The 27,504-nt window shown below is 43.0% G+C and overlaps 1 protein-coding gene across 1 annotated transcript; it reads left to right on the top strand.

Moving 5' to 3' along the window:
- Positions 1-21,211: 21,211 nt before the first annotated feature.
- Positions 21,212-23,703, top strand: GPHB5 (glycoprotein hormone subunit beta 5). Its single transcript, XM_057416069.1, has 2 exons — positions 21,212-21,415; positions 23,318-23,703. Exons 1-2 carry the CDS (start codon positions 21,212-21,214, stop codon positions 23,504-23,506), a joined length of 393 nt encoding a protein of 130 aa, XP_057272052.1. The 3' UTR covers positions 23,507-23,703.
- Positions 23,704-27,504: the final 3,801 nt, after the last annotated feature.

Genomic DNA, 27,504 nt, shown 5'->3' with positions numbered 1-27,504 from the left:
CTGGTTGATTACTGGTTTTAAATTTAGATACATTTAACTGGGGGGGGGGAACGAAGCCTTTTTCATATAAATTAGAAGGTGCATATGAAAATACATAGACTGGTTCAACCAGACTTTGAAAATGTCTTCTACTTTACATTGAAGTAATAATAAAAGAAAAATAATCTCCACTGATGGATAAAGTACAAGCAGGTCTTAAGTTCTTGGATTCAAATGTAATTCTTTGGAAATAGTTTACTTTCTCAAAAATGGTATCAAAGAAACTCAAACTCAGTGGTGCTCCCAGCTATAAATGTGTGATCTTCCTCTTCTGCACATGCTGAAGAGGCTCTGTACTGTGGGTGCATCTAAATAAAAGAAGCAATGAAGTGTTTTCCAGGTGCTTGGCTTTTTTTTCCACTTCCTCCCATCTAAACTTCCTGTATCTTTTCATCAGTGACCTTCCAGTGATCAGATACCCATTCTGTATTGACTGTAAGGACCGAGGAAAAAAAACAAACAGTGAGGTGGCAATTTAAGTTTCTGCCAGATTTACCATAGCAAATACTCATTTCACAAAGTTGGGTTTTTTTTTTTTTTTTTAAGGTCTTTCATGATGATGAGCGTCCTCATACTGCACACAACCACGCCTTTGAGGAAGGTAAAGGACAGTGGATACAGAAGAGAGGATTTAGAGCCACACAATGTTCTTTATAAAACCTTTGAGCCTTACACTTCACAGCTGGTGAAGGAACTTGTTCTTTTATAGTATCATACTGCTGTTTTAAGTCCTGGAACTACTCTGTCTTGCAGTTTGAAAGCAAAGAGAGAGGCTTAAGGTGGTCATGTATGTGTAAAACACCCTCTGGAAGAACCACAGATACAGCCTGGTAAGGGTCAATGCTGGTTTAAAAATTGTTTTACTAGAATTGCGGCAGATATGGATGCTGCAATAAAACTGGGGACAAGATGTATTTAACATTTACCTCTTATTTTTAAATATCGGTTTCCTATGTGGATTATTCCAGTAGCCTAATTCTTAAAAATTCTTTCCATTTTGAGTTTTTCCAAATTAGATTTTCAGCAGTTGCACATCTTACATGCCTTGTTAGAAGAGCTCATTGTCACAAATCACTTCAAATATTTGTAAGACAATATTCAGATCACTTAACAACCTCACTTCTCTCTTATTGCAAGGCAAGTATTTTCCAAAGAAGTTAAACTGAGAGCATGCAGTAAATAGGCCTTCAGGGTAGAATTTGTATTCAGTACTTGAAAGTTAGAAAACAACCTTTAAAAGATGGGAATTAAAAAGTTACTTTTCTACTTTTGGTAATGATAATTGCTTTGCTAATTTTTCATTGTCGTCTTCTCAGGAATGTTTTGGTTTCTCATATAATAGCAGAGTGCCTAGTTTTATCTTGCATTGTTTGGACCCCAGATCACAAGCCTATGACTTACAAAAGTAGTTTTGTTTGCAGGTAAAGGCTGTTGCCAAGTCTGTGCTCAATTATTGCTTCAGTGTACAGTAAAGCAATAGCTTGGGTATTAAACTAGAAACTGATACAAGGTCTTGCATTATGAGTTTGGAGTTGTCTGTGGTTTTAAAGATTAAATGCCGAAGCCAATCCTGAATTTGTTAGTAAATATCTTAAAGTGTATTGACTGTGAGTAGTGACTGCAGGCTTTTCTGGAAGTCTGCATCAGATGAAAAATTGTCATGCTGAAACTGATCTCCTATTATTCTGTTTGTGTTACTCTCTCCCCCCTTTCGTTTTGTCTCTTCAGTATTTATCCCTACCCATACCCACCCCCCCCACCCCCCACCCCCCAAATCACTGAAGGTATGGGAAGCTTGGGATTGCTCAAGAAGGATGGAAAGCTTGTGATGCATTTAAAGAAATGTGTATTTTTGTGTTGCTGGACGGTCTTATACCTTTGATACACACTTGAAAACGTCTGGGAATTTGTCTTGTGTTACCCCTGAATTCAGGAAGGTTTTCCAAAAAGAGAATGAGAAAGGGATAAGGGATCTTTTGTACAGCTTCTGAATCTTGTTTTTGAAATTCTTAGTTTGTCACCACCTGGGACAAGCTTTTTCTTGTGTACAGAGCCTTGCGCTTCACTGACAGAGAAAGCAGCAACCCAAGAGGCAGTATTTGTAGAGCATCTTGCTCGTGGAGCAGCACACTGAGGGTACGCGATATGCCAACCTGGCAGCCAAAGCAGATTGAAGCTCAAGTGTAACTGCCCTGAGAGCAAGGAAGAAAAGACCGTGTGTTTGTAGAGGGATGTGTGGAGACTTCCAGCAACAAAAGGCAGGGGTTACCTGTAAATCTTTTTCGAATTGAGCAGGCTCAGATCAATTTTGAATCTTCACCTTCTGGTGAAGCGGACATGGCTTAGCTGTGTAAGGAAATTGGTTAAACAGTACAGCTCAATTTTTGGGTATCCTTTAGTATTAATTCTGCAAAATGTACTGAGTAGGACCACAGCTTATGCTCATCTGTCATCACTAAGACTATGTGGTAACTCCTATGCTTTTCTAGATGCTACTTCAACTATGTAGATAATGTGCGTAAGTGGAAAATCACTGTGTACTTAACTATCTCCAACCATAATGGGTGTCTGCATTATATAGCTTTCTGTTTCAGGCAGCTGGGAGGCAGCAGGCCAGTTGACAGATCTCAAAGTAAACTGAAACTTGACAAAACGCACTCTTGATTTCTGGAGCAAGGAAATGTGGAATTCAAAGAGTGGTATTTAGCTTATTAGTCCACAGATTATTTCACAAATGCACAGGGATGTTATTACAATTTGCTGTCCGTGACACTCATCAGGCAGTAATTGTCATGGTTGGTGATTATGCACCACATTTCAAACACCAATTCTGGCCAGACAAAAATTACACTGAGGAATACAATGGGAAGAATATTTGCTACTGTACTGTGGTGCTTCACACTGCTGCCCCTCTTATCCGCATGCTGCTGAGAGATGCTGGCCTCCTGCGCCAAGGTGCTGCAATTTCAGCAAAATCTCCTGTTTCATTTGGTTTAATTCCAAAATTGTCATGAGGGGGCAGGATTGGTGATAGTGGACCAGTGGGGTGTTTTAGCCTTATCCAAGCAAATGCTTTTCCATGCAGTTAGCTAAAGAACAGAGATTTATTGAGAGGTCCTGTGGAGCTGTGTTCTCACCTGACTTCACGATGTAACTCTGCTTTAGCAGAAACTGTGTAGAAGCTTCTTTTCAGTTTTATTTCCATAATGACCTTCAATCTATTAAACCCCCTAAATCTTCCAACATGAATCATTAAAAGGCCCCTCCCCTACTTCAAATCCCATTGCTATGTTTGATTATTCAGTTTGTTGTTAAAGTACTTTGAAAATGTTGAAATCTATAAATTTGCTCCAATATTTAGAAATGCCTCTGCAATAAATGCAGCAGAACAGATAAAGCTATAGGAGCCAAGGGCTTTGATTTGACACCCTATTGTAAGATCAGACAGGGATCTTCCCCCACCTGACCTATTTTTGTTTTCTCTTGCTGTAGAGCTAATTCTGCTGATGGTAAGTTTGGTTATGTGCAACACTGTAAACCGGAGAGGAAAAAGGAGCTGCTTTCAAGAGCTATGCTTCCAGAGAAGGTCCATAGAAGTCCCCCTTCAGTGCTCCTGGTCCATGTAAGCAGAACCTTCAGCGCTCATCCCTCAAGCTGCCCTCTGTGTGGAAATCGATGTGCAGTCATCCCCCAAAGCTCCTAGAGATGTAATGTTTTAATTTAGGGGTATCTCTGGTCGGTATCTGCAAAGACCAGATCCTCACAGGCCATGTAAGCCTTTTTGATTCTGCTAACACAGCTTAGACAGGCTAAGAGTATTGTTGCTGGTTTGTAGGTTTTTGTCAGAATTTGGGAGAGCAGAGGTGGCTGCTTGTCCTGAGGCATTTTAGTCCATCAACTTTCAACTTTTTTGACTTCTGTTTTCTGTGAATTTTTGTCTGATTTTGTTGCAGTGAGCATGTGTTGGTAACTTTCTATGCAGTCCAAATGCGCTTTAGTAATGAAGATCAAGCAGTTGTACAGCTTTGTAGGTACATCTTGCAGGAGCCTGAGGCACTGGCTCCTCTGGTTGAACTTAACTGGGACAGAACTGCAGAGAGGAGAGGAGAACTGCCAGCAGTCGGGTCATGTGGTGGCGTAATAACACCAAATTTATTTCCTTAGGAAACCTTACCATAAAGGGACATTAGGCTTCTTGCCCGAATTATAAGCAATGCTGTTCCAACAGCAGCCCCCTGGTTTATATCAAGTGCTTCAAACTTGGCCAAATCAAGAAGGGGCCTTAGCAGTCATAGAATGCTATCTTGCAGCAGGTATCAGGTATGTATAGAGTCTATCCTTTGGTTTATGAATTCAGTGCCAAGGAAAAAGAGACCAACTAAATTAGATTGTTAAGACACACCACACCCCCTTTTTTTTCTCCCCTATTAATTAAGCCTAATTTATGTCCCTGCTGAATCCACCATCTCTTCTAAATTACCAAACAAGTTTCAAATTGTTGGCAATGAAATGTATGCGGTATCTAACTTAATGGAACAATATCCTACATATTATTGGGATTTGACATCTAATAATTAAATGTAAATGCTTGGATTCATTGTCTAGAGTAACAGAGCCTATAAATAAGCCATTTAATGTCATAATCTTTGGTTGCTTGTTTGTTGGGTTTTTTTTTTTTTGTTTGTTTGGTTTTTTTTTGAGTTGGCTTTGATTAGTCACTGATGTAGTACACCCTGATTTGGCTGTGTCATTATTGCAGCAGGGAGAATGAAGCAAGAAGTACAGATCCTGCAGTAATAAATAACAACTCAATTTCCAATGCTTAAACTGTGGTTTCTGCATAAGCTTAGTTTTGTGGGATGGCTGACTGACCAGCCTTCATTCATTATGGCTGGATAGCTGCAAGGCATAACTATGATAAGTATTATATCCCTGTGCTTTATTGAACAGAACAGAAACAGAAAAATCAGATGAAAGGGAAGTATTTCCCTTACAACAATCTTTCAATAGCCAGGATGTGCAAAATACAGGTAAGGCTTAGGGACAGTGATTTCAAGCTTGCTATGGAAATACTAGGAGTCAGTTAAAATTGTGTGAATTTACTTCCATATTGACTGGTTTTCATCTGTTCTGCCTGACTTGGCAGTGGTTGGAGTCCCCAAAACGCAGCTTTGAAATCTATTTTCCTTTACTGTAGGCTTGAATTGTTTTCCCTGTGTTTGAATTCTGTCATTCCCATCCATTATCCTCATCAGTTTGTTCATGCTAATACGTCTTCCGAGTAACATCTTACTGTCTGGAAATGTCTCTGCAGCATTGGGTAGTTATTTTTTTGCCTGCAAAAAGAGAACTGGGCAGGTGACGAGAAAGGTTTCTTGCATTCCCATGCCAGTGGGATGGGAGTGTGAGTGATGCAGGAAGGACATACCTGCTCTGCACAGATAAGAGAGCAGGTATGTCCTGGGGAGAGAGGGCCATGAGGTAGCCCTCACCCAGTCCCCCTGGGCTCCCCAGTCCTTAGGTTTTCCATTCCACTCACTCTTCCTTAAGCATCTCAGTGATTAGGCACCTCCTCACTCCTCCTTGCCCCAACCTGGCACGTGCTCTCTGTTATTCGATTTTCCTTTACTTCCTCTTACCAGAGACCATCTTTCATCCTAAACTCTTCCTTCTTTCTCAAGAGGCAACTCTTGTTCCTTATTGCCAACTCCACTGCAGCTCCAAATGACATGCCTCTGATGTGGAGATCATGTAGGCTCCAGTTGTTTTGTTTGAGCAAACTCCTCCTGCCCTCCAGAGCTCATACCCTCTTTACCCACTGTTCTGTGGGATCCCTTGTCAGGTCGAGTTGTGCCTCTCACCTGTCTCTTTTAGAAGAAAGACGTCCTCTCCTCTGCTATGTGAGGATGTGAAAGATCTGGACATAGCAAGTCAGTAATGACCCAAAATCAATCAGGTGCTTAAAGCAGAGGATATGTAGAAAAAAGATGTGTGTTAGTCTGGAACAGAGCTTGTCCCTCTGTAGAAGGGGATTCTGTTTTCATCTCAGAAATAAACCCCATGGATTTCTACCATGGCTAAGTTTAAAAAAAGAGAGTATTTTATTATTTTTTTACCTTGGGTGCACTTATACTTCCTTGAATGATGGAAATCTTCCTTCTTCTAAGAAACATGATGAGATAGTACAGCTTTTCACTAAACTGCATTGATTTAATTCTCTTCCTGCTGCAGTCAATGATGGAAGTCCTGTTGCTGTCACCAAAAGTAAAATAGGGATCTGTGAGGAGATTGGACAAATCTGCTGTGTCTGTATGGGAAACTGGTCAGTACTAACAGGAGTGATGTGAACTCATTTCCTCTTCCTGCAGTAAACTTATCCTATTCATATCATCTACTATTGTGTGTATATTAGCTGGCTGACCTCTAGAAAGCTTTTATAGATACAAGCTTCAGAAAGAATGTGTGATCCCTGTTTGCTTCCTGTCTATCTTACAATGATGCATCCATCAGCTCCAGAGAAAAACTGAATAAATTTGTGCTGCAATATTTGTGACCAGAATGTGAGCATACAATTAAACTCTAAGGCACATACAGTAAAACCCAACCCCTTCAGGTTAAGTAGAGACAGTTTTTCTAAGGCTGTCTAGACACAATGCCTGTGTACAAACGAATTTGGTTAGAAACAGACCAGCATCATCCAAAAGATGCTATTCTGCTATTGGGGAAATTGAAAGGATTTTTTTTTTGCTTTCAAGGGCAGGGAACTACCCTTTCCTGGTATAGTTGTCATTTCATGACATCATTTCAGATACTGCCTTTTCTCCTCTGAGACTATCCATTATTATTACTTAACTAAAACATGCCATCCTGAGGAAAAAAAACACCTCTTTACCTAGACTCTAATCTAAGGAAAAGTGGATATTAATCAGTGCAACTTCACTTTCTTTGTCTGGAGAATAACAAAAGCATACAGGAGAGGTGTTTAGTACAGACTGCAGTAAACATCAGTATGATGCTGAGAAGCGAGGTATGTACTGTTTTGGCACCCTGTAATGGAAGTGGACTGATGTTTTGTAAACCGTGGAAGAAGGTAGCTTGCATGAAGTGCACTGCTCTGACCCATGCATGCAGAGAAGAAGGGATGCTGAGGAAAAATGTGGGGTTTATAACCCAAACACATCTCAGAAAAAAGTGAAGTTTTATAATACAGGGTGCTACAATGAAGTGCAAACAAAAAAAAAAAAGGCAAAAACATTTATCTTCCTGCAGGGATGAGCACATGCTTAAGAAATTAGGGAAGCAAGTAATTTTTGAACATGTCAAATCTATCTACATCCAGGAAAATGCTTTGCTCCTATTGCCCTGGAGCAGTGGAGCTCCAGCACGGTGCACAGCAGGGTTTCCTGAACCAGAACCTCAGCGGAGCAGAGAGACCTGCCAGCAGCCTGTAGCTCTTTGACCAGGAGCAATGGCAGCCAAGCTCCCCCCTCACATGCAAAAGGAGTCTCTGGGGAGCACCAGTGACCAGGAGCGCTGCTGACAGGGCAGGCAAACGGGGCATGGTACGGCAGTGTGTGCAGCAGGGTCTGCAGGAAGGGCACTGGAGCCCTGCCACTTCAACCAGGGGTCAGTGGTATCCAGCAGTCAGAAAGCCATGGCCTCTCCAAGCTCTGCACCTGCCATGACTGATGCAGCTCCCCAGACGTGGCAGCAGCGAGCACAGGTTTGGGAGTTGTGCCCAGGTAAAATAACTCCTCCACATACCGACAAAGCTCTGGCAGGTGGTGAGTAGAGTGAGGAGTATCAGGGTCATGGTTTGAAGTTCCTGCATTCCTGTGATATGGAGAATCCTCCTCATTCCAGCATTGCCCTGGGGTCAAGCAGAGAGACTGGGTGGGCATAATTTTTGTTGCTCTGTATAGAGTCACTGCCTCTTCCTTATGTATTAGAACGAGATTTGGGAAACCTTTGCATGGGTGCAGTCCTGCATATGCAATAAAACAACTAAAATGGGGGAAAAGAATGGGTTAGCAAATCTTAATCAATCTGTCAACATGGTGGCTCCTTGGATTAAAAAAAAAAGAGAAAAGGTGATTTCTCGGTTGAAAAAGACTGAAACTGTGATGTTAGAGAAGCTGTCACTGTCACCAGTGTCTTTAGAGACGCTGCTAGCTCCACCATGGTTCTCCAGGATGTGTAGAGAATAGCACCCAAAAGCAGCAAAGTTGATAACTTTAGATAATTTAGGACTACAGCCTTCAGGTTTGTATTAGTACCTATGACTTTTCATCACCCTGGGGCCAATCTGGGGAGGGTTTTCCAAAAGGAGTATAGACCAACATAGTTTTTTCCTTTCAATGTCAGTGGAGGTTTGGCTATTGCTAACTCTTGTAAATTTAACTATAGCTTGTGGTGCTTTTCAGTGATGCTGAAGGGCCATGAGTTCAGACATTCAGTTCCATACAACTTGGAGCCTGCAGGGCATTTGCTCACTTCATCTAGTCATCACTGGTGTTAATTAAAAAGGCAAGCCTTAACTTTAATTTTCTAGCGTTATGTTTAGGGTCCAACCCAATATTTTATTATCTTTCCAGCTTAATCTGTGAGTAATTTGTAATGCATTTTCCTTACAAAGCAACATCTGTATGTTGTATTCTTTACATATCGAAGGGGTTCATAGTCCTGAGTGGGAATCCCTAGGGTACAGTTTGGCATCCTACACTGAAAAACATACCTTTTAGTCATTTCACTACTAGGTTTCAACTTAAATAGATGATCAGTGGTTTAAACAGCTGGATTTCAATGACTGTTTGCAACATGCCAGCCGCCAGCAAAGCAAGAAATTATTATATTGGGCCATGATTTACCTATTTGACCTTTGAGCATATGAGGATATAGCAGACGTTGTCAGAATCAAATACAGTATGAAGTGCTGTCAAATATGAAACTTTTCTTGTTAGACTGTCAGATCTTAATATAGTACTGTCTGTTTTGAAAGCGGCAAAATGTCTGGTTTTTAAATGGCAAAAGCATTTTGGTTTTATCAGGATTTATCTGTCTAACCTAATTAAAGTAGACATAACTTACAAAGACAGCTGCATATAAAGCATGCTTGAAGAAAAGCAGAGGTGTGTAGTAATAACACCATAAAACTGAAAAGAGCACCATGGTGCTCTTTCAGTTAATCTGTGATATGGCCCTGGCAGTGATGCTCATAAGTGAAAGACGGAGCTTCGACATCTCCAGCTGTTCTTGTTTCCCTCCGCTGGTAATTCTTCAGTGGCTGCCGAGTTGGTGACTCAAGATAGGCAACAGCAAGCTGGCAAACCTCTGCTCACCTAAGCTGTCTCTGAATGGTTGTAGGGGTTGTTTCTCAGAGGCCTGCTTTTCTTTATGGCCTTGTGTCTCTGTAAGCTCTACTGGACCTGTGACATGGAATGAGTGCACCCATGAGGTGCTTGTTAAAATCAGTGGCAACAGGATGATGCACTTAAATTGGAAAGAGTCTGAGGACTCAGAGTGTTGACTGAGATCCACATTTCTCCAGAGGCTAAAAAAGAGACCAGGCTGGAAGATTTAGCTCTGTCTGCTGCTGAAACTTCTTGCCTGTTTCTGTCTGGCTCTGTGCTGTGCTGAGGTTTGGTTTGACCTAGTGCCTCTCTGGGATTTGGGACTATCATTATATTTGTTTTCCTGGCTGGGTTTTGATTAGTTCAATAGTTCTATGGGTTTGTTCTAACAGGATTCATAGGAAGAGACGGTAGCTTTTTTTCCAGAGACTTCATTTCCAGCTTTGTCTGATCTGTAAACTTCACTCATCACCAAGACACTGCTGGAAACGGAGCATTAGCACTGGTGGTGATACATGTCAAAATGAGGTGGCTTTTATCTAGTGCACTGGACATGAACAATAGGGAAATTAATGAATTATGGTAATATACTTTTGAACTTCTGTAGTTTTGATTAAGAAGCTTCATCTTCACATTCTGAGCCCAGAGGAGATGATTAATGGAGGTGTATAATTGCCCACTAGTCTGTCATAAAAGCCTAAAATGTCCTTTCAAAAGACCATTAAGGGAAAGCTATGGAACATGGAAGTGCTTTCAGTTAAATTGGTTAATGTCAGTCACATATAGTTCACATAGCACCTACATTTCTTGGTGAATCTTTTTCACATTGCAATGAACTCAGAGCAGATCTCCAAGCAATAACCTGGTGTACAATTAGAGAGCCCAGTTCTCATCCACATCAATGTTTAGCAACTCCATTGGATTTGAATTCTTGAATTGCATTGGGCTGAATGTAATCAGCATGGTCACCACAAATGAACAGTTTAACAGGGAAAAAAACATTGTAAAGGTTGATGTAAAGGTATACACACTTTCAAAAGGGTCTGTGAAAACTGAGAAACATGTAACCAGTAGTGTGCAATGTCCACAATCAGTTATTTAGCATAGGTTTGATAAAGGCAAAAAGTGCAAGAGTGAAGTGCTACGATGTTTAAAGCTTGCATTCCAGGTCTTTAAAAATATAAGGTGAAACACAATGTTGTCATCTCAGGTAAACATCTCATGTTTTGTCTCTTACAGCATTTCTGTCCAGGCTTTCCAAAGAACAAAAACAAAAATGTGTATTGCATATCAGTTTATTCACCTTAATTCTTCCTATTTCTGCCAAGGTCCCTGGCTGTTTATAGCAAATTTGACAGAAGAGTAGTGCTTACTATTTTTCAGGCATTATGAGTATCATGGATACCTGTCATGTTACTGCCCTTGAGCAAAAGCTGCTGTACTGTTGTACTGTTGTTGTACTGTTGGCAACCTCTAATAGACATCAGGGAACCCATGTGTCAGTTTTGATACACACATCCACAGAAGCACACATGTCATGTCTCAGTGATCATATAAAATTTCTGTATCAATGACACTGGTGAGACCAGTCAGTCTCCCCTCTGTGCCTGGCAAAATCTTGGAGCAGATTCTCCTGGCAGGCATGCTAAGGCACATGAAAAACAACAAGCTGCTTGGTGACAGCCAGCATGGCTTCACTAAGGGGAAATCCTGCCTGACCAATTTGGTGGCCTTCTATGATGGGGTTACAGAACTGATGGACAGGGGTAGGGCAGTTGACGTCATCTACCTGGACTTGTGTAAAGCGTTCAACACTGTCCCACACGACATCCTTGTCTCTAAATTGGAGAGACATCAATTTGATGGATTTATCCACCAAGTGGTCCAGAACTGGCTGGATGGCCGCACACAAAGAGTTGTTGTCAATGGCTCAATGTCCGGCTGGAGACCAGTAACGAGTGGCGTCCCTCAGGGATCGGTGTTGGGACGGGTCTTGTTCAACATCTTCATTGCTGACATGGACAGTGGGATTGAGTGAGCCCTCAGCAAGTTTGCTGATGACACCAAGCTGTGTGGTTCGGTTGATACCCTGGAGGGAAGGAATGCCATCCAGAGGGACCTTGACATGCTTGTGAGGTGGGCTGATGCCAACCTCATGAAGTTTAACCGTGCCAAGTGCAAGGTCCTACACCTGGGTCAGAGCAATCCCAGGCACAGCTACAGGTCGGGCAAAGAAGAGATTCAGAGCAGCCCTGCGGAGAAGGATTTGGGGGTGTTGGTCAATGACAAAACGAACATGAGTCGGCTTCAGTGTGTGCTTGCAGCCCAGAAAGCCAACCGTATCCTGGGCTGCATCAAAAGGAGCGTGACCAGCAGGTCGAAGGAGGTGATCCTGCCCCTCTACTCTGCTCTTGTGAGACCTCACCTGGAGTATTGTGTGCAGTTCTGGTGTCCTCAACATAAAAAGGACATGGAACTGTTGGAACAAGTCCAGAGGAGGAGGGCCACGAGGATGATCAGGGGACTGGAGCACCTCCCATATGAAGACAGGCTGAGAAAGCTGGAGCTGTTCAGCCTGGAGAAGAGAAGGCTGCGTGGAGACCTCATAGCAGCCTTCCAGTATCTGAAGGGGGCCTATAGGGATGTTGGGGAGGGACTCTTCATTAGGGACTGTAGTGACAGGACAAGGGGTAATGGGTTAAAACTTAAACAGGGGAAGTTTAGATTGGATATAAGGAAGAAGTTCATTACTGTAAGGGTGGTGAGGCACTGGAATGGGTTGCCCAGGGAAGTTGTGAATGCTTCCTCCCCGCTGGTGTTCCAGGCCAGGTTGGACAGAGCCTTGGGTGATATGGTTTAGTGTGAGATTCCCTGCCCATAGCAGGGGGGTTGGAACTAGATGATCTTAAGGTCCTTTCCAACCCTAGCTATTCTATGATTCTATGGTATCAATGATTATTTATAATAATAGTTGCTTTGCCCATATGGGTAACTTCCCTATGGTACTGGTTCTGCAGGTGTTGATCAGGCAGTTTTCCAGATCAACTTTCTCCTGAGACAGGGTGAAGTGTTAAGCAGAGAGGAATACTAATCTTGTCATGTGTCATTTAGAGGGTGTCATTTATTTTCACACTCAACCAGGTATTGCCTTGCCTTGTAGGTGTCAGAAGGGCTCAAAACTTGGGAGGAACCAGGGAGTTACCAAGGTGTTAATGTCAAGTAGAAGTCTGCTTTATCTTGTAAGTTTTCTCTGTGTTTAGGCTGATTTTTATGTTAATTAAACCCATGTTTACATTATTTCAGGCATGTTAGTCAACCATGGTCAGTTGTAAGTTTATGTGGTGGCTGTTGTTTTCAGTCCCTGGTTTTGATCCCTGTTGGTTTTTTTTGTCTTAAATTGACACTTTTTAACCAACTGCTTTTCTCAGGCTCTGATTGTGTAACATATTTGGTATTGACAGAAAGCAATCCACTTTTTTCTTAATTAGTGATGCTTAATCATTATTAATAGGAGCTATGCTTGTCAAACACACCCTTCCAGAGCAAAGATATGGTAGCCTTAAGAAAGCAGTGTCCTTACTTTCCTAAGGACCGTGACTAAGGAATTCCATAGCCTGGGCTTGCAATGGTGTTTTTATTCTTCTCCGCACCCATTTTAGATGTATAATTTTTTTTTCCCAGATATCACTGTATATATAACAACTCTTAAGTTTTCAGGGAAGTCCCCAAGAATGTTCCTATTGCAGGTGGATTCTTCCTGGCTGTCAGGTGTGTTAAGCAGTTCTTAATCATTGCAACACACAACTTACTGACACTGTAGAGTACGACTCCTGACTCACTATTTGCACTGCTTAGACTGGGACAGGTATGAGACAACCTGGTTTACCTTATCACTTTTTTTATTTTCTGTTATGGCTATCCTTGCACCATTGGGTCAGGATGCATTTTCTTCAAAGCTGTCCTTCTCTTTATCACAGAGATTCTTAACTTCTACTTGCCTTTACATTTTTCCTTCTGAGTTTTTCTTTCAAAACATTTTGCTCAGAATGTAAGGTTTGAGAAATTAATTTTTCTGAGGTACCACATATATAAACATGTAAACCAGGAATTTTAGTAAATGTATTCCAATTGTTATACAGACTGTTTGTCCATATTGCATAAAATCAGGTTAAGATCAAGACTCTGAACTGAACCTTTAGTTCTGCTATAGATTTATGTTTATTGGAATTACCTTTTTTTTTGGGTGCAATACCTGTATGTTAGAGATGCTCACTACTAATTTTTAAGAAGCTCCAGCTCTTCTAGTGGCTGTAGGCCTTTCAGTATTTCCCTTCTGGGTTGAATCTATCACAGCTGCAGGCCTTTTTTAGCAGAATAGTGTTGTCTCAACGGGCTAGATGTGCCTCAAGCAAACTGTGGATTAGCATTTTTTTCTTACTGTTAAGCCTCGCCCTTGGACTTCATTTTCCAGGTCTGGATGGAAAGGAGATGAATCATGTTTGACAGTTTCCTTGCAGCAGCAGTGCTAGTAAGGTGGTGTCTGTGCCAAAGCGGCTATGATATTGTTGCAGACAGGGCAGTGCTATTTCACAGCAATTCGAATCTCCTGGGCTAGGTTTTGCAGGTCTGTTCTTCGGGCCATTCTGCCACTTGTAACTCAGGTACCCCCAAAAGCAGCAAGAAGTAATTACCTCTTCCCTAAGATGGGTCATTACCCTAAGTACTAAGTGTGGAGTGGTTTACATCCGCAGCAGCCTCGACAAATCCTCTTTCCTAACTTCATTCTTCTCACCCTAATGCTCGTTCAGACAGTGCCAGTTTGTGTTAAGCTTAGGAAGCAAAATGAGTCTTTTAAAGCAGAAGTGGCTTTGTGTGCCTGAAACATTCAGCCAGGACTGGTGTCTCATTGTTAGTAGGGAGAGTCCATGTTTATCTCATTACCGTCTGAGAATACATTTCCTGATTGCTGCATTGTGCTTACAGTTGGCAGTATTTCTGTCAGACGATTTCTATGAGCTTTACTCACTTCCTTTGAGTTTAATTCACAGATCAGTCATGCCCTCTCAAGGTTAAACCTATTTTGTCTGTCCCTTTGCAAACCAATTCTTCGCATTCTTCAAAAATTTAGCAACTGACAAAGTCACACTCCAACACAATACCCAGCAGCTGTGGGGATGGATTAAGGAATCTTAACTTACTTGTTTGTAATGCTGTTTTCAGGACATAAAGGTTTATTTCTGTCAGAACTACCAGCAAAGAGTAAATCACCCATTGAGACAAAGTCTAATATTAGCTTATATATAGGAAAAAGTGATTCTGGTGCCGTTTTTTTACTGAATTCATCTACTTACATCTAGTATTGTATCGCTTCATCTCCTCCTACCTGATAGTTGATAACTCACCCTGTTCAACATGAATCCTAACCTCTCTTGGATGCCTACTCCTGTGGACTTGGCCAGCAAACCCATGCCACCTCATTTCCTCATCCATTTCTCCTCTCTCACTCTTGAACCTACAGCCAACCCTTCCTGACCTTTGTGTGTGCAGTGCATTAAATATCTCCTGTCCAGTCACTGTCTTTGCTTGCCTGAATGCCAGTTTCTTCTTGGCCTGCCAGCTGCCTGTGTGGTTCGCTGCAGCAGTTACTGTGTGCAGCTACACAACATCATTTCCTTTGGTCTGTCTCCTCACAGCACATCTCAGCTCCTTTCTCATGACTAACCCACTTAAAACTTGCAGTGCGTCAACTGCCCATTCTTTACTGTACCTCCTTGACCACTTCTACAGTCTTCCTTCTCTGACATCTGCGTGCATGGTAATATTGACTCAGTTATCCAAGGTCCTCTCCATGCTTGCAAGGCATCTCAAAAAACATTTGTAATGCCACTACAAACTGTATTTCAGTTCTTTCTCGAAAGTCAGCAGTGTCATTGATGTCTGCAAGAAATGCATTTTATTCACTCCTCCATAAAATTTTGTGAGAGATCTCACTTCTGCTAGAATGACCTAGAAATCTGGGGCAAACACAGTAATGGTAGGTTGAAAATACCCCCCAGATCTATGTTTTCAATCTGAAACCAGAAGTTTGGCACCTAACGTGAAAAGCAATAATTTTCCATTGTAAACCATGGTGGTTTTCTTTTAACCTATTTTAAAATGGTGCTCTTGTTTCCTTTTTAACCTAAACTAACATGATCTCTGTCAGTAGTGCTTCACTTGTGTATGATCTCTCACCTTTCCACCCCATCATTTGTGCCTCTCTCTTTCTGAGTTATGAATTAATCAGGATACAGACAGGTTGCTCATAGCACCTGAAATATTTCAAGACTTATAGAACTATAAATTATCCTTGTAGATGGTTAATCATAGGAAAAACATATTAGGGCATGTTTAAAGTAGAAGACTTTTCATTGAAAAGGCTTCTCATTGAAGGATAAAGATGGAATCAAAAATTCCCTGCACGGCTGAGAATTTGGGTGATCACGTTAGTTAAGCTGTTTGGGTAATTTTAATTTGGGAATTGTATGTAGCGCTGGAAGTGAGCAGCACCTGGTATTGCTCTGTTTTTTGTGCATGGGAGAGGAGACAGGGATAGACAGAAACAAGCCGTATTCAGAAGGCAATGAAGAACCTGTGCATACCCAAGGTCTCTTGCAGCTATGGAGTCACCCCATGTTGTAGGCTGAGAGCCCAGAAGGTCTTTGAAAGAGAGAGGTGGTTTTTCAGAGAGCCTTTTGGAGTGCACAGGCTGTGTACTGGGACTTCTGCAATGGCAGGTCAGTAAGAGGCTAGTTCAGGAGCAAAGCGTCCTCCCTGCTGGCCAAACTTCCCAGGAATGTACCTGGGAATGGTGCTGTCCTGCCAAGAGAAACTGGTCACTGGGAGTCCAAAGTTTGCTCTCAGGATTTGCCAAGAAGTCCAAAGCCCTCTCAGGATTTGCTGGGAATTGGCTGGATTAAACCCACAGGTACTTTATAACCACTGAAGTTACACATGGTGGAGGGCTCCAGCAGACTGCTATGGCAGCTCTAGTGCAAAGCCTATGAGATTTACTTGAGGAGCAGATAAGGCCATAAGTTACCTGTTCTCATAACCCTGTCACCTTGAACATCACATTTGATGTCTGTGTTCTGCCTGTCCAGAATTCAGGGGAAAAGCCACAAAGCCAGAATGGGTGAGTGGATATGCAGTCCTCATGAGATGTGCTTTCATGGTCTATCTGTTCTTGTCTGTCTGTGTCTCACAAAAGGAACAGGCAGGTAAGTGATGGACATAGTCATCTTTACAAGCTTTGTTTACATTTCACCAAATGAATTCAAAAGATCAGGGAAAGAAAATATGCAGCTTTTAAACTTCTGATGTACACTGAAGGCCAGGTGTATGTGGTAGATTTATCAATTAACTTCAATGGCAAAAACCCAAACAAAATGCACACAAAACCTCACAAACAATAAGTTGACAAAACTCTGCCTGGGAAAAAGCCAACGCTCACGTATTTCACGAGACATGACACAAGTCCTTCAGAAATTGCTGTCTGTCTCATGAAGAGACAGGATTTTCTAAAGCTTAAGTAAGAAAGAGAGTCTGTAATTTGTCTTTCATTTTACTTTATTCAGTACAAATGGAGACAACAGAAGAGAATCTTGGTTAGCTGCAGTCAGTGAATCCAAACTGAATTACACAAACCGAAAGTCCAACACCTGGTTTTCTAATCCATAGAAGAAAAGGGATCTCTCAAAGCTGGTTGATCTGCCATCTGGCAGCTATTTCCTGTATTTGTCTCTAATACTGGGCTTATTTTTGCTGGCACATTTCCAGAGTCGAATAAAGGAATTTATGATTAATATTTTCACTTTTACCATTATTTTCACTGCAAGGAACTTTTAAACCGTACGTTTTTAAAAAGCCTGTAAAGGTTTCCTTTCTTGCTTTAGTTTTGGTCAGCAAAAATTACAGACAAAAGGTTTTAGGTATTTTTTTCTGAAAGTTGCTGATATTTTTAGATCAGTGGCAGGACTTTTGCTGCTCCTCTTGATGTCCCTGTGATCTGATTCGGCTTTGAGTCTCTTCCTGTTCCCTTCCACAATGTCCCACCTGATAGGTCTTCACTTGAAGATAAAGTCATTTGCTGCTAGCAAAACTGTGAGTAATAATGAGTGAGAATACTGGGAAAGAGCTTAACCATCCCTTCCTCCTAACTTCGGGGTGGTTCTCAAGTATTTAGTAAAAATTCTGCTCCTTTTTTCTTTGTTCTTCCCTTCCTCTTGTAATTTTCTTTTTTGTTGTTGTTGTTTGGTGTTCTGTTAAGTGAATTAATTTTCTGAAGTAGTTGGTTTCCATGTGATGATGGCAATAGAACTTAATGCTTACTGCTTTTCTGTGTTTCAGGAGGTGATTGTGAAAGCCTGGAGGCTGAGGCTGGATAGAGGGACTCATGTCAGTGACTGGAGAGTCCTTGCTGGAGAATGCCCTGCGCTTGGGTGCCTCCCTATCTTGATGTGCAAGGCTTAGTCTTCTCACTGCAGCTCTAGGGCAGAGTCTTTGTACAGCTGATGCAGCCTCAGTTCTGGTAGGGACCTAGTGTGCTGCTTCATCAGAAGTAGTTGGTTAAGAGTTGGAGAGAGAAAAGGTGAAAGAAGAAGAAAAGTTAGGATGACAGTCTGGTCCGTTTGTGTTGGTGTACACCTCAGCATATGCTGAGGTGAAGGTCTGCTGCAATGTCATGTCTAAAGAGGGGACAGCGGCTGGCTGTTATGCGAAATGTCCTGAGACGTTATTGTGAGGCTTGCTTGGCTGTAGAGAATTGCTTCCCTCTTTCACTTCTTCCAATTACTATTTCCTAAAAAAGACACCAAAGGCAAATTTTGAAGGTGAATAACCAGCCTTTTGTGTATGTAACTAGTGTAATTTACTGACCAGGGAAACAGCAGGCCACATAGTAGACAGAAAAAGAACTGAGCAGTGGCTGCTGTAAGCTGAATAGTAAAGTATAGCAAGTGCTTTGCGGGTTACCGGGGGTGTTAGCATGAGTATGAGACCTGCTGTGGCACCAGATATAGGCTTTTGACCTTGGAAATGAGACAAGGACCTCAAGCCACAGGTTATTCACCCTGAAGTAGGGAGAACACCTGTGCAATATATCTTGTTTCTTCCTGAATACTTTAATATCACATTTCCTCAATGTCTGTTTTTTGGTTTCCATAGCTCATACTACAGAAGGCCTGAATACAACCTACCAGGAGCATATATTTGAAGCTTGTAAGGTAAGTAAGTTAACAAACTCACTTGCCTGCCTCTAAGAGCATCACCCAAGTGGGTTTATAATTACACTGATGCTTGCCCTGCCTTTTCTGGGTGTGCCTTGGTATTGGAGCAGTGAGCACTGGGAAGTCACTGTTCAGCCATGAGCTGGTGACAGGGAAGGAAGGTGACTTTGTCAAGGTCACTGAGTCAGCTTATGGCTGTACTTCTCTCACCCACTTGTCTTTTAAATCACTGATGAGCAAGTTTTTCATAGCACCGAGATTCCTCGACTTCACTCTGTCCTGTGAATAGCTGAAAATTGTGCTTGCAGAGTGAAGGCAATGGGCACAATTTCCAGATTTTGTTTGCACAGTGGTGCTTATCTGTGTGACAGCTGCCTGGGTCCTCAGCAGAACATTTGCTTTTCTTGCGAACTCACACCTCCTTCCCCCATTCCTTGCCTTTGCTTGTACAGAGCAATCAAATAAAAAAAGATCTTACGCAGTTGACAAAAAAATCAAGTATTTGTTCACAAAACATTTGAAAAGTCTTCCTTCAGGGTGTCTGCTCAGGGCTTGTTAATTAGGGGAGTAATGATGATTTCAGAGCCAACCCCCAATCTATTCATAAATTGTGTTGCAATTCCAGTACGGAAAAGAAGATCCATTTTGCCCCAGTGCTTGCTCATTATTTCACTCTCAAAGATATTCCATTTGTTTCAACGCTGATGTTGCAAAACAATACCCTTTAAGCTAATTGCTGTTGGAAAGGAAAGGCTCACTTTACAGTCAATGGTTTTGATGCTTTGGGTAGTTCAAGTCAGAATCTGCCTCTGTCTTGCCTTGATTGACAGGACACTTTCTATATATTTAAGCAATTAAGCAACCCAGTAGCAACCACTGGGGAGATCTACTGAGCACAAAACTGATTAAGATCGCTGTGTAGGTCTCCTGCTGCTCACTCTGACTTCCTGAAACACCATCTGCAATTTGAAGCTGCAAAAGGAGATCTGACTCCAAGAAGTTAGGTGAGTGTGCTTCTGTGTTTGCTCCATGTCATGGCTCTGGCTCGTGAATAAAGAAGCAGGTTTTGCTAAAGTGGCAAAGAATAAATATTCAATTTGTTCTGAAGTTTGCCTTTTCTGGTTGCAGATGTCTGCTTTTAAAAATAAGGAACATTCACCTTTTTTTGCCCTGTTGAAGCTTAAGTATAAACAGACTGTTTTTCAATCACGTACAAGACTATAGTGTATGCACGGCAACATATATTGAAGCAAAATTCATGTGCTAATCTAAAACTGTATTTGGCAAATTTAAAGGATTTGGTTTAACAGAACCCTGGGGACTCAAACATCAGTCAGGTGAAAGGCAAGACAAACTCATTCAACTTAAATCTGTCCATCTGAGGATACAGGCCAATGCACACAAGTCTGTGTGCCTCATGCAGTACCTGACTTTCTCAAAATTAAATGTCAAGTCTGGGATTCTAGGTGGACGTTTTTAAATGCAGTGCAATTATGTGAAGCACAAAATGGATCTTGTGGCTTAGAGATACTTCCCAGCTCTTTTTGTTTTCTGACAGAGGAAGTTTTCCAAAGGGACTGGTTACATTCTGCACTGAGACAGAAAGGCAGCAAGTATCAGAGGGACTTGGCTGATACTGGGCTCAGAGAGTGTGAGGAGTTTAAGCCTTGGTCCCTCGTTCCTGTGCTCCCTTGTCTAAAGAGTTCCATTCACCAGTTTAGCAGCCTTGCTTGGGTCTGAGCTGGCTGGTAGGGCAGTGTGTGCAGGAAAGACTCCCAGGCTCTCTGACTGCAGTCCTGGGAGTGGACCAGCACCAGTCCAGTGCTCAGGGTATTGGTAATGACAACTCCAGTAACACTTTTGGGAGGTGCTGAGATTATAGCACAAGTTCAGGGATGCTTGGCTCCTAACTTAGGCTAAAAGGTGAGTGGGATAAATCCAGAATTAAGTGCCTGAGTCAAAATGCTAGTGCTACATGCATACTGAACCTTAATGAATGCATGATGCTGCAGCTGTGCTGCCTTCCCCCTGTGCAGCAAAGCAGGGAACCTATTACCTCCCATAGGTGTGCCTGACAGACGGACAGAGCCCTTCCAGACTGACCTGCCAGGGCCACTACTGTCAGGGACTTCAGCCAACAACGTGTGTGTGCACTGAGAGAGAAGCCAAACGCCTACCTGCCTAGTGCAAGCTCAGGGCAACCCAAGTGGGATAGTAGGAAAGGTTATCTGCAAAGTGAACTTGCAATATAGAGATTTCTGTGGGCACTGGGTGGTGGCTTTTTCACTTCCAGGCAAAACCCACTGCTCTGCAGGGAAAGTCTGCAAGCTGATGTATTCTCTTACAGACATTTTCACTAAGACTTTCCACTTTTGGGTGAAGTGGTAGGTGGCCCCTTGTTCTTACATCTGTCCATCTTCTCTTGGGCAGAATGAGGATGGGCAATAGCATGTCTGAGGGGAGGAAGGGCAGCCCCAGCTTGAGCTGAGCCTGTACATTTGTACTTGAACTGTGCTGGCTCTTCCACCCCTCTGATTCTCTCCCTTCTGCCTCAGCATGAAGCTCCACCACCAGCTGCTGGGCGCTGTGCTTCTCCTGCTGCTGGCTGGCTGTGGCGGCGTGCTCCAGACCTCTGCCATCGACCTGCGGACCTTCATTGGCTGTGCTGTGCGCGAGTTCACTTTCCTGGCCAAGAAACCTGGCTGCAGGGGGCTGCGGGTGACAACGGATGCGTGCTGGGGACGCTGCGAGACCTGGGAGGTGAGGTTGTGCCGGCGCTGAGGGGGGCTGGCTGGCGCCAACATCCCTGGGTACTGTGCTTCCCCATAGGTGATATATAGTACAGGTGCTTCCCCACCTAAGAAAAGAAACCCACCCAACATTAAGCAGCTTGCAGCTATATACTAAACAGGCAAACTCGTCCCGCTCCACAACCACCTCGCTACCACTGCCAGCAGTGTTTGCTGTCAGTTGTTCCCTCCCTCCTTCCACTGCCTCAAGGGGGCATGTGATGATATTAATGAAGCAGTTACGTAATACTCTCATTATGCAATTTGAAAGCCTCTTGCAGCTTGAACACTTACGGAGAGAAGGTCTTTGTTACTTTACTGGAAGAAATTCCTTTGAGATGAAGATGGAGCTCCCAATTGATGGGTAATAGATTTTATTCCAAAAAAAACAAATCACAAAGATAATGTCTGCTTCTAATTCAGTCCCGTTTTAAATCACAGCCCTGTATAAATATGAAGTGGTTATGTTTTGGGAGCATACGGGGGGGGGGGAGAAAAAAGTATAAGTTCCTCTACACATACTTCAGAGAACAAGTTTCTGACGGTCTTTGCCCTTCTGCCACTGGAATGCTCAAGGGGCTAGTCCCCATTTAATTTGTTCAGGGAACTCTCTCGTGACTCCAGAGGGATTTCATCCACATGAAGACAAGGACCCTGTAAGTGACCACGGGAGGATACATGGTCTTACGCCAGCTCTCACTGCCCTTTTTCACTGCCTGCTAGGGTAAGGGGAAAGGCCAGCAGTGGCTAGATTTCCCTGATGGGGTGAGGTTCCTTCAAGGGACTTCTCATCACCTTGTTCCCCCTACTCTGAAGCTCCTCTGGCAGCACAGACATTGCAGACTTTCTTAGTGTACTTCAACACCGCTGGCATTTAGTTAAGCTGAACACATCCAGTTGTAGGCTCAACAGCTTCTAGAAAGCACCATGATGTATGTGGAGGGGGCTGTTGGGAAGAGGGATGCTGTTTGGATATCTTCTTGCTGAGATGTTGCATTTGTTCTTTTCCATGCTATCATTCTTGGTTCCCAGGGCAGGCTCTTTACACAGCACAGGGTGAAAGAAAGAATAAATTTAAATGTCTCCTGGTTGTGTTACCTTATGCTGTGTCCCATCTCACAAGTGAGTAGACTCCCATTCCTGTGTGTTCTGCCTCTTCTTGGAGTCTTTGGAAAATGGGTGCCCCTGTCAAGGAAAAACTCACTTTTCAGCAAAAGCAATGCCACTGTGGTACCACTTGGCAATGGGGGCTTCAGGACTTTCAGGCTCCCATTTTCTCTTGATGTCTGAGGTCTCTGGCCAAGCTGTTTTTCTCATGAGGAACTGCAGACTTCCAGGCTGGCTGCTGTGCCAGGTTCATCCCCCATGGTGTACTTCCATCGGGTGTTGTGGGATGCACAGCCTGACTGGGAAGACAGGTCTGTCTGAGAAAAAAACAGCCATTTGACACTTGGATGCATCTCTACTCTTAGGCAGCTTGTGCACAGGGAAGGGTTTCCAGCAGAATGCATTTTCTTTGGTGGACAATCAATCCTTTTGGAAAAAAGTAACTGCTTTTGGCAAACATGAGCATTTGGTTGAAACACTAATATTCTCCTGAAAGCCAGCTTTTTGGGTAGGCTTTTGTCTTCCTTCAAGCAGCTTTAATTGGAGCTTTATGTTTTAAACAAAGAGAAACATGCACATACACCCACTTTCCTCCATGGCAGGGCTCCAAGAAGCAAGTCTTGAAAGATGTAGCCTAAAACTTATTTACATGGTCCCTTCCACCTGATCCAGTGGCTCCCCTATTTATACTAAATCCCCCTGAGGAAACTGGAACACCAGATGTTTGTCTTGCTGCTTGTCTGAGGCCAGTATTCCTCCCTCACAGAAACCGGTGCTGGAACCACCTTACATTGAGTCTTACCACCGTGTCTGCACCTACAATGAGACAAAGATGATGACAGTGAAGCTGCCCAAGTGTGCCCCTGATGTGGATCCCTTCTACACTTACCCTGTGGCCATCCGCTGCGACTGCGACATCTGCTCCACTGCCACCACTGAATGTGAAACTGCCTGAGCTCTCCTTTCCCATGTCAAGTGAGGAGAGGCCAGCTTCTTCTCCGGCTTCTTCTCCCTGGTACCTCCAACATTACAGAGGGTGTAACTATGACAGTCAAGGATTTGATGATACCCTTTAATGCTCTTAATGGTTAACTTTTCTGGGCAGATGAGGCTTAACCCCACTCCTCATGCTGTTCAAAGCATTACTGCTGTAGAAATGTAGTGCACAGCCTTATAATAGCAAATCCTGTGGTAAAAAATGAGGGAGGGGGGAAAAAGAAAAAAAAAAGGTGCCGTTTCCCTTCCTTAGAGGCTTTTCACACTGTGTGACCTTTTTCCATGCACAAAGCGCGCATGGACCTAACAGTCACTAGGGGAGGAGGGGAAGCAGACCGCAGAGGCATCACCACCTCTGTAACAGCTTCTTTATTCATGTCAGGTTTTATTTCCTTCCCAGTAATGTAGATGCAATTACTAATATCTCCACCACCTCACCCCCGCCATTAGTTTTTCTTACCCTGAGGTCTATCAGGAGTAGCAGCCAAAGACAGAGCCTTAAGGCCAATGAAATGGAAATGGATACCCAAATTGCTACCTTGAAATTAGTGTGAATGCATACTCAGCCCTGACTTAACAAAGCACTTCAGCTCATGTTTAAGTGTTTTGCTTAATATCAATGGACTTTTACAGTTAAGCACATATTTCAGTGATTTGCTTAATTGGAGCTATATTGTTGAAAAAAAAATTGCCTTACCAAAGTCAAATCCTTGGAAAAAAAACCCAACACATTAAATCTGCAGAACCAAAAGCATGTATCTTCCCACCTGCTTTTGTCCAGGGACAGAGGGAAACTGACTCCACGTAGAATCAGTGAGACTCTGCAGAGCCCAAGGAGTCTTTCCTGACAGTTTCCAGAGTCAGAGGGACCAAGACAAAATATGATGATTGTGGTTTGGGTTCAACGAGCCAGCCCCTGGCTGAGCTGGTGGGAAAGGGGGCTGTGAAGGGTGGTCTCACACTTCCCTGTGCTGCTCAGCTCCATGGAGACCTGCTCCTCTGTGGCTGCACACAGAGCTTGTGAGCAGTCAGATGTGCTCACAGGAAAGCTGTGGAATGGCCAGTAATGTGGCCAGGGTGGGTGAGACAAGCCCAGTTAGGAAAGAGAGCAAACATGCCAAAAGATGGTTCACACCTTCTCAGACCATTTACAGACTAGGGGACACCTGGGAGCTGCTGCAACAGCCCTGTGGTCACCACAGCCACGTAAGTTGCCTTTGTGCTCTGGTTTCCACCTGCAGGAGGACAGATCCATATTCATCCCTCATCCTCCCCTGAATAAAATGGGAAATTATGTGAAAGGAGGAAGAGTTGCCAAGTGGGAGAGGTTCCAAGGAGATTACAAAACAAAGACACCTTCTCAGATAGCCATTAGGAGAGAACTGTTGCTGAGACTAATGTCTGCACCTGCCTTCCCTCAATTAAGTGTCTTGTCTTCTAGATGCAGTCACATTCATTTCCAGGGTTTCATGCTGGAAACTCCCCCAAGTGTTCTGTCCTCATTGAGACAGATTTAATTTAATCTCTAATTGATTAGTTGCTGACATTTTTTTTGTCTGTGGAGCTGTAAAAGCTGCACTATAGTTGAGTAGTGTTGTGGTTTAAACTAAGTCAGCCATAAATCACACAGTCACGCTCTCACTTCCCCCCTTTTTGCCTCCCCCTGCTCCCGGAGGAATGGGAAGGAGAATCAAAAGAATGCAACTCCCATGGGTTGAGATAAGAACAGTTTAGTAACTAAGGTATAACACAAACCACTGCTGCTACCACTAATAATAATGATGATAAAGGAAATAACAAGGGAAGAGAATACAACACCTCAGCACTGTGGCGCTATCAGCACCGTTCCCAGGCCGAAAGTCAAAAACACAGCACTACACCAACTACCAAGAAGGAGAAAAATGACTGCTACTGCTGAACCCAGGACAAGTAGGAAAGAGGTGACTTTATCACTCTGCCTTCTCTAATTCTGAATAGAGTGCTGTGTCAAACAGCAGCAGCACTAGTTTTCTGCTGATGGATTTAACTGCCCTTTAAGATGTTCTTGTGTTCTGTTTCAAATCGCACCTCACGATCCTTCTGATCTTGTTACTCTTCTAACTGGTATCACAATTATTATGGGAGACCTACCAAATATTTTTTGTCCTTTGTAAACCTCAACATTGTAGTATGAAAGCAATTTAAAGCAAATTGATATTTATTTATGTGTAAAGATTTCTTACATAGAATATGTATAAGCTCCGACAAACTCTTTGCCAGAGCCGTGAACACCTGCAAAACATCTCCTCAATGCTGATATGAAGTCATTTCCTTCACTGGACTTCTCTCATGGAGTCTGGATGTGATAGCATCAGGATTAGAAGTAGGGTTAGAAAGTGGCAAACTTCTTTCCTTTGCAGCCAATAGGAAATATGGGCTCTACCCAGATATGGTGAGACAGTGGGAACCTCAGCAAGTGCTCAGAAGAAAACTCTGCAGAGTGTGAAAGAGGGTTTTGACTGATGCAGTAGCAGCTAAACTGGAGGGTGGAAGAGTGGGAAGGATGTATTGACTGAAACCATGCTAACACTTCTGGATGGTCTTTTAAGGAGGAAAGCAAAAGTGAATGGAGATGCTGTGGATTTGCTGTGGGTGACAAAAGTACAGCCAATGCCAGAGCCCACTAGGTTATTTGACTGGTGCATATCCCATTTCATCCAGATACGCTGGATTCCCACAAGTGACTTTCAAAGAGCCAGCACCATTCCTGCTGCTTGTGTGTCCAAACCAGGGGCCTTTTTTCCAGAATTTATTACACTACTAAGTCTTCATTCTGTTCAATTCCCACCAGTTTTAATACTTGCAACAAGGCCTTTTAGCTTTCACACCCTTTTTGCTGCAGCTGGAATGGCATGTTCTGCTCAAAATTTACAGACAGTCAACATAGCCCACACATTTCAAAGCATGAGAATGCCCTTTCCAGGCAACCTTCATCTCCTTGGGGGCTCCTTGGGGGGCTTTTAATGCTCTTTAAAGCCACAGATTTAAATCTCAACATCCTCCCTGTCCAAAGCAATTAAACAGCCCTCAAACAGCTGTCTCTGGTGGATGAATTTGCAAGGGGTGTTTGCTATAGAGACTGCCACGTCCCAGATATTTTGTCTCCCGTGAAAGCTCTTACTGTGCTTTTGTAGCACTTTGGTTGTCCCCTTCACCAGGACACTGCCCACTAGCACCAAACAAAAATCCTCACATACTGCAATGTGGAGCTCTTAAAAGTGTCATTTGCTACTGCACAGTTAATCTGGCATGAACTGAACTATGTAAAAGTAAGGGAAGGAAATTTTGCTCTACATGTATAAGGTGAACTTGACTTGCCTGGGAGAATTGTATCTTGCAAAGCAACGAGTGAGAGAGAATCTCCTATGCAAAGTCTCAGTATTGAACCATTCACAGCTCTGCAGCCCCGTCTTGGAATGCCTGCTGCAGTGAAAAGTTTTGTGTAAGGGAGATGGCTTTATCTGCCTGCTCAGGAAGGAGAAGGTGGATATACGAAGCCATGACTGTGCAGCTTAGGGACTGCACTTGGCTCTTGGCTCTGCCATAAGCATCCCAGGTGAATAGGGAGAAATCGGTGGATTTTTTTTGTGGCTCGGTTTCCCTTCTGGTCAGTGGGATTGATAATAAAGCTATTATTTTCCTCCTGGTGTGTTTTGGAATGTGTAGATTGTCAGGTTGCTTGTAATGAGTCATATCTGTATCCTGCACAGCACTCAGTTTCTCAGGCTTGTTGTCACTCTTTTAACTTGAGCATCAATAGTCACAGTCATGCAGTGCTTTGATTTTTCACAATGCTTTCCTGTTATATGATGGTTACAAAAGTTCCCTGGGTCTTACAGTTCAGCTCCCCTCATTCCTGTGCTGCAGTTAGTGTGCCCAGCCAGACTGACCACGTCAGAAATCAGGATATTTCACCCT

This window comes from Pezoporus wallicus, unplaced genomic scaffold (assembly GCF_028554395.1).
Source record: "Pezoporus wallicus isolate ANWC-B61680 ecotype Strahan unplaced genomic scaffold, APGP_CSIRO_Pwel_v1 scaffold_2146, whole genome shotgun sequence".
NCBI classification, from domain to species: Eukaryota; Metazoa; Chordata; class Aves; order Psittaciformes; family Psittacidae; genus Pezoporus; species Pezoporus wallicus.
Note: the sequence above shows the minus strand (reverse complement) of the source record. Positions and strands in the feature narration are given on the sequence as shown.

What these genes read in the sequence shown, in the direction of transcription:
- GPHB5 (XM_057416069.1), top strand. Translation starts at nt 21,212, where the DNA reads ATGAAGCTCCACCACCAGCTGCTGGGCGCTGTGCTTCTCCTGCTGCTG. An exon ending in GACGCTGCGAGACCTGGGAG is followed by an intron (nt 21,416 to 23,317) that starts GTGAGGTTGTGC and finishes CCTCCCTCACAG; the next exon opens with AAACCGGTGCTGGAACCACC.